The sequence below is a fragment of the Nanorana parkeri genome, unplaced genomic scaffold (assembly GCF_000935625.1).
Source record: "Nanorana parkeri isolate BGI_ZX_2015 unplaced genomic scaffold, ASM93562v1 scaffold5, whole genome shotgun sequence".
NCBI lineage: Eukaryota > Metazoa > Chordata > Amphibia > Anura > Dicroglossidae > Nanorana > Nanorana parkeri.
The window spans coordinates 5,114,103-5,123,762 of NW_017306273.1; the positions used below are offsets into that span (position 1 = coordinate 5,114,103).

The window sequence follows — 9,660 nt, forward strand, 5'->3', positions numbered from 1 at the left end:
GGTATTAAGTGAAATTTATTTTTCACTTTTGAAAGCTTACAATTTTCTTTGTATAAAACTGTTATTTGTCAATGAATCAATATATGGTGCACCCATGACACTCCGATTGCAAAGCATGCTGAGACCGATCATTTTATTTTTAGTAAATGGCTTCTATGTACTTTGTTTAAGTGACTCCATCATGAGAAACTATGAAGACTGCCACTGTTGACCTGTCCCTTTGAGAGTGTTAATTCCTTGGCTGCCATGCTTACGCTTTCCGAGGTTTTGACCGAAACAAGTATAGAGATAACCAATCCCGACACTCAGTTACAGCATGCTTGTTCCGGGTCAATGATTTAAAGCATTGAAGCCAAATCCAGCCAGGCAACTAGGTTTTCAAAAGAGGACAAGCAATGGCAGCCCCCATAATATTCTCATGACTGAGTCACTTTAAGAACGGTGGGATATGTCATGCAATATATGTCAGTACTTATGTTTTCTTTTTTGTTTTGGCTGATCTGCTTCAGTTGTGTATCCAGGAGAATTACAGAAACAATCCATTCCACAACTTCCGCCATTGCTTCTGTGTGACCCAGATGATGTATGGAATGATTCACCTCTGCCAGCTAAAGGTTCAGTAGACACCTTCCTCCTCTTTTTTGTATTATATAAGGATTGCATACCACAGCTAATATACTGTATATGTATATAATCTCTCTCTCCCCCCACCCTCTCTCACTCTCCCCCCACCCTCTCTCTCTCTCCACTCTCTCTCTTTCTCTATCTCCTCTCTCTCTCCTCCCTCACTCTCGCTCTCTCTCTCCTCTCTTGCTCTCCTCTCTCTCTCTTCTCTCTCGCTCACTCTCCTCTCTCTCTCTCTCCCCCACCCTCTCTCTCTCATTTAAACTTTTATACATAATAACAATTTCCCCTCTTCATTCATTCAGGAGCACATGTCACTGTTACAGTTGGGAGTCCTCATTACGGCTGCCGTTTGCCATGATCTTGACCACCCCGGGTACAACAACACGTAAGTTGTAGATCTTCCACTCCATCTGAGGTTATAGAAATATGGACACATGCCCGATATTCAGAATAAATTCATATTTGCCTTCTTAAATCTCACCCACACAAGATACCAGATCAACGCCCACACGGAGCTGGCGATCCGCTACAATGATATCTCTCCCCTGGAGAACCATCACTGTGCCGTGGCGTTCCAAATCCTGGCACAGCCGGAAAATAACATCTTCTCCAATGTGACCCCCGATCTCTTCAAACAGATCCGACAGGTGATGTAAATTGCAGGAGCCTGATGGGGCCCTGTGTACTTCATGACAAGGATCTATAATGATCGTACTCTACTATTTGTCCATTAGCTAATATTGTCTTATATATGTTGCCTGACATGAGTAGTTTCATAGCTTCCTCTTTGGTTGGCTCTCAGCTGAGAGTTGGACCAATTAGCTACAGATAAAGCCTCTGCACTCCTCCCCTTCTGACGGGTGTCTTACCTGCTTAGGTCACCTTGTTTACTTGTATCCAGAGAAATATCTTTTTATGTAGTGAGCACTGCCTTCCGTCTTCCCATCACTTTCAGCAACTTCCTGGATTCCCAGTGTGCTTTGCGCCACTTCCCCTGCTGCATGATGTAATGTAATATCCATTTCTCAAGACTACATATCGCACCATGCATTGTTTCCAGCACGCAATGATGATGTTACAATGTTCAGAGTAGACGTTGAATTGTAGTTTAGAAGGCAGGCTCTTTGAGACCGGTACCACTAGGAAGGAAGCTACCACTAGGGATATTCACAGGGCTGAGTGAAATGGTGTCAGTGCATTGAGGAAGTCCATCCTGGGGGCATCTTCAATACGTAAGTTTACAATCTTCTAGATGAATATGGTTTTTATGAGTGGTATGGAATTTATGGAAATTCAGTATAGAAATACAGATGTATTTATTTTTTAATTTCTTTATATTAGTTTTGGAGTGCAGATACCCTTTAAGGGCTGGGGCAATAGTCTTAGAATAGACAAGCTCACCCAAATGTTGGTATGAGGTTGTGTGATGTACTTATCTGGTGTGAATGCAGATCAAAGCGTACTTTTATTATTACTCTCATAACCTTTGAATTTCTCAACTATTCTCCTCCTGATAGGCAATCATCCGTCTGATTCTAGCGACAGACATGGCAAAACACGGAGAAATTCTGGAGGCCTTTAAACAGACTGTGCCCAAATTTGACTTCTCCAACGAGGAACACGTGAAAACTGTGAGTGTGGGACGTCTAGAACCTACATGGCGAATACAGACTAGGGCAAGATCCACAACTACCCACTGGGGGGGGGGGGGTGTTATCAAGGCAAAGATTGGGTTGTGTGTGTTGCCCATAGGGATGGGATACTTGAATTATCCCACTCTCCAGTGGTAGAGATGGTCTGGTTCTCATGGGCAATGACAGCAATTCCTCAAACTCATAACAATGGCCCTCTGTCATATTCATATGTTTAGGGGAAAGTGGAATCCAGGGGCTGGAAGACAATCCCCAAAATGGTAAGAAGAATATAGTCCTTAATGAAGACACATGCCTTATGTTTGGCAGCTCTCCACAGAGCGGGGATCTCCCTCGGAGCCAGGATCAACCGAGTTGACAAGTCCATGCCTATATGAACCAAAAGAAGAACCGAACAGACGTTCTTAGAGTCCAAAAAGTATTTATGTAGTTCCTCTTTAACAACAACAAGACGATAGTGGCAGAGACGTGTTTCAGGGGCCAAATGATCTCCATTTGTCAGGGTTTAGGCACTTATCAAAATATAATATTGGACTCAGAAAACAGCTCCTGGGTGCTTCAATCTACACCTGGAGATCTGGTCAAAGCATGATTATGGGTGATGGGGAGATTCCTCCATTAGTTATATGGGTACAGTCCTTGCATGCTAAAACTGCTGGACCCTCCCGCCAGCTATGATCTGTCTGTCATTGCACAGAGAAGCAAAGATGACCAGTGATCACATCACTGGGTCGAAAAAAAAGGTATTTTATGAAAGCATTTACCTAAAAATGTGATTAGCATATTGATAAGGGGGAGGGGGGAACCAGGGAAGGCAAAATATTAATACATTAAACTTCAGCTTTAGGTTGTAGCTGTTTAATCCTAAAGACCCTCCAACATTAGTTGTGACTCCTTTCTCTCCCACAGCTGCAGATGATGCTGATAAAATGCTGCGATATCTCTAATGAGGTGCGTCCATCGGAGGTGGCCGAGCCCTGGGTGGACTGTCTGCTGGAGGAGTACTTCATGCAGGTCAGTCCAATCATCCATAGAATACAGAAGCTGCACAGAGGACTCTGCATGCACCAGAGACGGGTTTATATTGGTGTAGCTGGATGTCACATCACTACTCTGTCTTACTCATATGCAATATCTCTGCCTCTTACTACATACAGTCACCTCTCTCCTTGAAGAGAACATGTGAGGATAGAAACGTGGAAGTCATTTCTGACATGGTTATAAAAAAAAAAACATGGAGTCCCCAAAGGCTTAGTAAACTGCCACACAATACAGTGGCTATTTCCAGGTTCTTCATGCTGGTCCAGTTATGTGCTGGTTCTGGAGAGCTACAGAAGCTCTTTATTTAAACAGAGCCTAGCTTCCGTGGTTGTGATCCTGACCCGGCCTCCTCCTATACCTCACAATAGGGTAAGCGAGGTTGCTGATCATGGTGCTAATGTTAGGTGCAGCAGGCAGAAATGGGTGAAGCCAGGCTTTTGATCACGGAACTTGGTCACTGTTTACATTAGAGAGAGCCCCCTGGGGTTTTAGGATTGGAGAACCCTATAGCACCTGCAGTGGTTTGCTATATCATGGAAGTAGTGGTCTACTAACATTGCGGGAACCACTGGTACACGTTAAAGCTGCAGACTCAGGTACTGTCACCCTGATCCTGGCCTCCTTGCGAAGTGAGCTGCATGCTTGTACCAAGTCATTGACTCACTAGGTACCACACAGAGTCAGGATGATATCCCGAAAACTTGCACCTTTAAAAGAAAGTAATCAATGGAAGCTCCCCTATGTCCTTAGGTTCACATTGAATAATTAGTGCTGCTCAAGGACTGCTTTCGCTATCAAACGTCTAGTTATCTTTCCAGTTGTCTCCATTTAGCTCCTTGTGTCACGGCATTGCCAGCATCATACACAGCCCCATCTTCAGACCCATCACATGACTAGACAGGTCAGTATCTCCCATGGGACTAGTTTACACCTCTGTGAACACTCGCTGCTCCTGTGTAGCCAGAATGGCCACTGGTCTTCACTGGGAGCTTCCATCCTTAAGGTGCCCATACACTGTATGATTATCGTACGATAATCGGAAAGTGTATGGAAGGCGTGCGACCGTTTCTTCTCACTGCCCATTCAGCATTGCAGTCATCGCAAGCCCACCCCTCGGGGGTGCGGGCTTGCGATGATGGCAAGTAAGATCTGCCTGTCCAAGATGGGCAGATCGTACGTTTTTTAAATTACTTTACAACCCTCGCAAGACAATAGTCTATAGAGGGTTGTAAAGTGTATGGCCACCTTTAGTCCAGGAATAAGGCCACACGCTTCCCCCTCCAATACATCCCTGGGTACAGGAGGGTTGGTTGTATTTTGGACATGCCTGGGTTATACGAGACACACCAGCCATCAGGCAGTCTATCACATTTAGAGTAATTAGCATGATATGTATTTTGCAGAGCGATCGGGAGAAGTTGGAGGGTCTTCCAGTCACGCCCTTTATGGACCGAGATACAGTCACAAAACCCAAAGCTCAGATTGGATTCATCAAGTTTGTGCTGCTTCCCCTGTTTGAGACCGTCATGAAGGTATGCTCGGGTTAGGTGAATAATACAGGCAGACTGCTTTTATATGGTTGTCTTAATCACCAAGGTTGAATGAGCTTCTCACATGTATTTGGTGTCAAAAAAATATGGCTGGAGAACAGGCACCAAACCACATCAATAGTTGTACTATAACTATATTACTTTATAATATTAGGGTTAGGTTCACCCCGCCACACCCCATCCCCCTGGTCCATCGAGGCCCACCTTGCCCGCACTCCCCTGCAGTGACTCCATCCCTTGCTCTGGCACTACAGTCCCTGATGTTCAACTGTAGAGGAAACTGTGACTTCGTTCCCTAGGTCTGTTTTGCTCAGGCCTAGCAATTGGCTTCTAGACCCACATTCTGTCACATGGGAGGAAGTAACATGCTCCCCCAAGTAACATGCTCTGGCAAGATATCAGTCGGCAGGGCCGGTGCAAGGATTTTTGCCTACACAGGCGAATGTGCATTTTTGCGCCCCCACCCCCCCGCCGTAACAGTACGGAGAACCGCAAAATATGTTGAGCATTAACCTATTCATGTTAGCAGGGGATAATTGTAAAATTTTCTCCTGCTAATACTCATTAGTTCTTATTAGTGACCCCCCCTGCCCTCACTTACTGCTCAATGAAGGTGCCTCGCTGGTGAGGTTGTAGTCAGCGGCACGCTGTGCTGGAGAGCAGCGGCGAGTCAGCGCTGGTCCGGTGGGAGGAGCTCCAGGTGGGGTCCTAATTTAGCTGGCCGGCAACTGCCAGAGGATCTCGACACACGCTGCACCTCAGGCAGTCGCCATCCAGCTAAATTAGGGCCCCACCTGGAGCTCCTCTCACCGGACCAGCGCTGACTCGCCGCTGCTCTCCCGCACCGAAGGTAAGTGAAGGAAGAAAAAAAAAAACATAACGCAAGCATCGGGGCATTTTGACAAGTACAAGTACTTGTCAAAATGCCCTGTTTTTTCCGCCCTCACCCTGCAGCGCCCTCAGGCTGCCGCTTGACTTGCCTTGCGGTAGCGCCAGGCCTGTCAGTCGGTGGGGAAGGGGAAAAGGGATGGGCTTTATTTTTAAGCTCAGGTTTAGGTTTCAGGCTCAATTTAAAAGACAACTGTACATTTGGTATAAGTTGTCCTTTAAGGCACACCCCCCGAGTGCCACTCACCGGGCAAAATCTCACATTGGTCCTCTATTCAGCGTTCTTCATAGAGCTGCAGCTAACGATTATTTTCAAAATCGATTAGTTAGCCGATTATTGAGTTCGATTAATCGGTTAATCGGATAAACAATAAAATACATTATGTATTGCCCTGCCCAGAGCGGCACAGCCTTGTCCAGAAAGTGTCCTCGCTGGGTCTTCCTAACCTCGCTCATGTGCGACGCAGCCCCCTTCATTCCTAGAATGTCGTGTTTGTGGCGGCCTTTGATGGTCCTGCAGAGTACAGCCAGCCCTTCCCATAGGAATGAACAGGACCGTGGCACATATGAGCAGGAGATGCAAAAGCATGGGGAAGCAAAAATGTGCGGCTCCAGGCAGGGCTATACAAGGAAAGATCATTGGTTTGAGGATGAAGGTCAGTATTTCTCCAGGTGGGCTGCACTCAGGGTGATGTGGGCATGTCCTTAAAGACAATTTGTACTTACTGTTATTGTATTTAATAAATAGATTTGTACTTTCACCACCAGAGGGAGCTCTGTATAGACTCCCCCTCATTAGACCTTCCTGCTCTCTCTATACACATTATAACCATGACACTTTTTTTTGGCAGCTCTTCCCACAGATAGAGGAGGCGATGGTGTGTCCTCTGCAGGAAGCCAGGGATCACTATGAGGAGCTCATAGAGCTGGAGGAAGCAATGGCAGAAGTGAGTGTTTTATTTTATACTCGCCATACTTTTTTAAAATGCTTTTTATGTGGAATAGAAAATGAGGTTCTATAAGCTGTACGTGCAGCACTGACGCCGCTGTTATCAGCCCCAGCTCCACATAATATGCAATTCGTTTTGGTGACTGCAGATCGTTGCTTGCACTATTACATGGGTAGGCAAACCTTGTTCCTCCAGCTGTGGTGCAACTATGAATCCTATTAGGCATTGCAAGACTCTGACAGCCACAGGTAGGGCCAGAGTCAGATGCATGGTGGGATTTAAAGTTGCATCACAGCTGGAGGGCCAAGTCTGCCCACCCCTGGACTAGAACCACTGGCTGACACTTACTGGGCCCATGTCCAATGCCCAGTCTTACAGCTGAATCATTCAGCTCCTGGGCTTCTGATCCAACTAAAGAGTCCAAACTGGCTGATATTCACCTTCAGCACAGACCATGTGACCACATTCCTTGGTATATATATATATATATATATATACAGTATATGTATTACAGGTATTTATATAGTGCTGACAATTGACACAGTGCAGCATGGCACAATGTTTGCAGTGTGCCTGCCGCCCCCTTTCCGGCCAGAGCATCCCAGATTGCTAAGAGGAGGCGGGGAGATGTGTAAGGGCCATACATATCTCCCATCTGCCTCTTAGCAACCTGGGAGGTGGCCGGCGGACCCGCTCAGCTCCTGGCAACCAGTGACATCACTGGTTGACAAGAGCTGAGTGGGAAGCTCCGGCTGGGGTCTTGACCCCCTGCCCTGCCTTTCCCCCCATTGTAAGCATGCACCATATAACAGACATATAGTGGAAGTTTCTCAATTGTTACTGCAATAGTGGAAATACAGTTTAAGATTCCTTGCTATTCCTAAAACTAACACTAGATGGCACCATTAGCCTTAGTTATACATTGCAATGGGCACACTGTGCAATGCCCATCAACACAATAGCCGGTAGTTAGGATTGTGGAATGTACTGCTTACTGTCACTGCGGATCCGTCTCCGGATCTGGTATATGTACAATATAATAATAAGAGGTGTCCAAGCCTCTAACAGCTGGAGGAAAATTGCCTCGGGTTTGATACATTGCTAGAGACAACATGGCCCTGGCGGAGTTTGCTGAATTACAGCATCTCCAGTACGGTAAACATTTCAGCTAACCTTCCGAATAAAACCACAAAGTGGATTTACAGCCTTTGTGGCTATTGAGGAATAGATGTAACTGAATGTTTTCGTTCCTCCTGATCCAATCTCCCGGCAGGACTTTTTATTAATTTATATTATGAGGAATGTAAAACTTCCTCATAAGAGAGATGTAAGGCTACAGTACATGATTCTTCCCGCTAGACTCCACTATCTAGTCCTGTGCTGACATGTGGGTGCCCCTTGGTTCAGAAGTACTATGTGAGTCCAGGCTGTGTGATGATGCAGCTCCAGGGGTGTGTCCATGACACCCTAGGCTCACAGGAAGTGCATTGGGTGACACTGGATGTTATTGAACCCGGAAGACTGAGGACATCTAGTGGCAGAGCAGAACTACTGCAAAAGCTGTTTTTAAAAAGTGTTTTCAACCCTTGCAGTGTCTACCTCCGCATTGTAAGGGTTAACTGCTCCTTTTGGTCCAGGGGTCGGAATAAAGAAACTATACTCACCTGATCCTCAGTCCTGCGGTGGTCAGTGCTTTTCTCTCTTCTCCTCCGCCACGGCTGTGGTATGTCCCTTGGCGTCCTCTCATCTAATGCAAATCAGCGGACCCGTATTAGATGTGATGAGATCAGCAGGGCTTAGACCACCAGGGCCCAGCGGAGAAGAGGCTGCAGGGACCGGTCTAGCAGTATATCTTCTTTAATCCAGGCCCTAGACCAGGGGGCGGGGAAACTCCGGCCCTCCAGCTGTTGTGGAACTACAAATGCCATGAGGCATTGCAAGATTCTCACAGTCACCGGCATGACTCCCAGAGACGGATGCATGGTGGGATTTGTAGTTTCACCACAGCTAGCGGGCCAGAGTGTGCCCATCTCTGCTCTAGACCAAAACGAGCAGTTAACCCTCGCAGCGCGGAGGTAGCCCCACTGCAAGGGTTAATTTCTGCACATCCTGGAGTTGCGCTTTACATTTTTACAGATGCAAAAAAAAGAACATCCCGGAGCTCCACAATAATGGGCACATCTACCCAAGACGGTTACTTCCTGTTGAAGGAAAATGGTGGCTGCCATTGCTGACCATTCCTCCTAAAAATGCTAGTGGCCTGGCTGTCATATGTATCCTCGGGCGTCAATACTGTCACTGACCTGGAACAGGAACTATTTATAGGAGCACCCTGGGTAAAATTATTATTAACCCTTGCGGTGGGGCTACCCAGGCACTGGAAGGGTTAAGTGCTCATTTTGGTCTAGGGAGGAAAATAAAAAAGTTAAATTCACATGATTCTCAGAGCTGGTGTCACCCGGTGTGGTCGCCATGCATGCGTGATGATGTCCATGGTGCAACATCATCAGGCATGCTCTTGGTGATGGACGCCGGCAAAGAGAGGAGGAGATATTGACCCGCCGGGATCAGGTATGCCGCTCTCTCTCGTGCTGCCGTCGGGCACTCAGTCCAGGACGAGTGCTCGACTTTTAAGAGGGGGTGACACCAAAATGACTGTTATTCATTTTGGTGTCACCTGGTGCGGGCCACATCCCCCGCACCCCAGTTGTGATGCCACTGTTGCTCTTAGATCAATCCTTCCAGCCTCTCTCCGCTTTCGCTGCATTGGTCTAAGGTCCCAGAGTCATCACATTCTATATACAGTGTATAGGACGTGCGGACGCCGAGGGACCTACCATTGCTGCAGCGGAGGAAAATAGAGGCTGCCGGCCAGGTCAGAGGTTCGGGTGAGTATAACTTTTTCATTTATGCATCTAAATGGAAATGAGCATATAACCTGTGCAGTGGGGA

General features: G+C 46.8%; 1 protein-coding gene across 1 annotated transcript in view; it reads left to right on the plus strand.

Annotated features, from left to right (window-relative positions):
* Positions 1-9,660, plus strand: part of PDE9A (phosphodiesterase 9A) — a 28,568-nt gene that overhangs the window by 18,449 nt on the left and 459 nt on the right. The window contains exons 9-15 of the mRNA XM_018576841.1: positions 510-614; positions 930-1,012; positions 1,118-1,274; positions 2,145-2,258; positions 3,189-3,293; positions 4,724-4,852; positions 6,610-6,705. Coding sequence (XP_018432343.1) covers positions 510-614; positions 930-1,012; positions 1,118-1,274; positions 2,145-2,258; positions 3,189-3,293; positions 4,724-4,852; positions 6,610-6,705 — 789 coding nt within the window. The remainder of the gene's footprint in view (positions 1-509; positions 615-929; positions 1,013-1,117; positions 1,275-2,144; positions 2,259-3,188; positions 3,294-4,723; positions 4,853-6,609; positions 6,706-9,660) is intronic.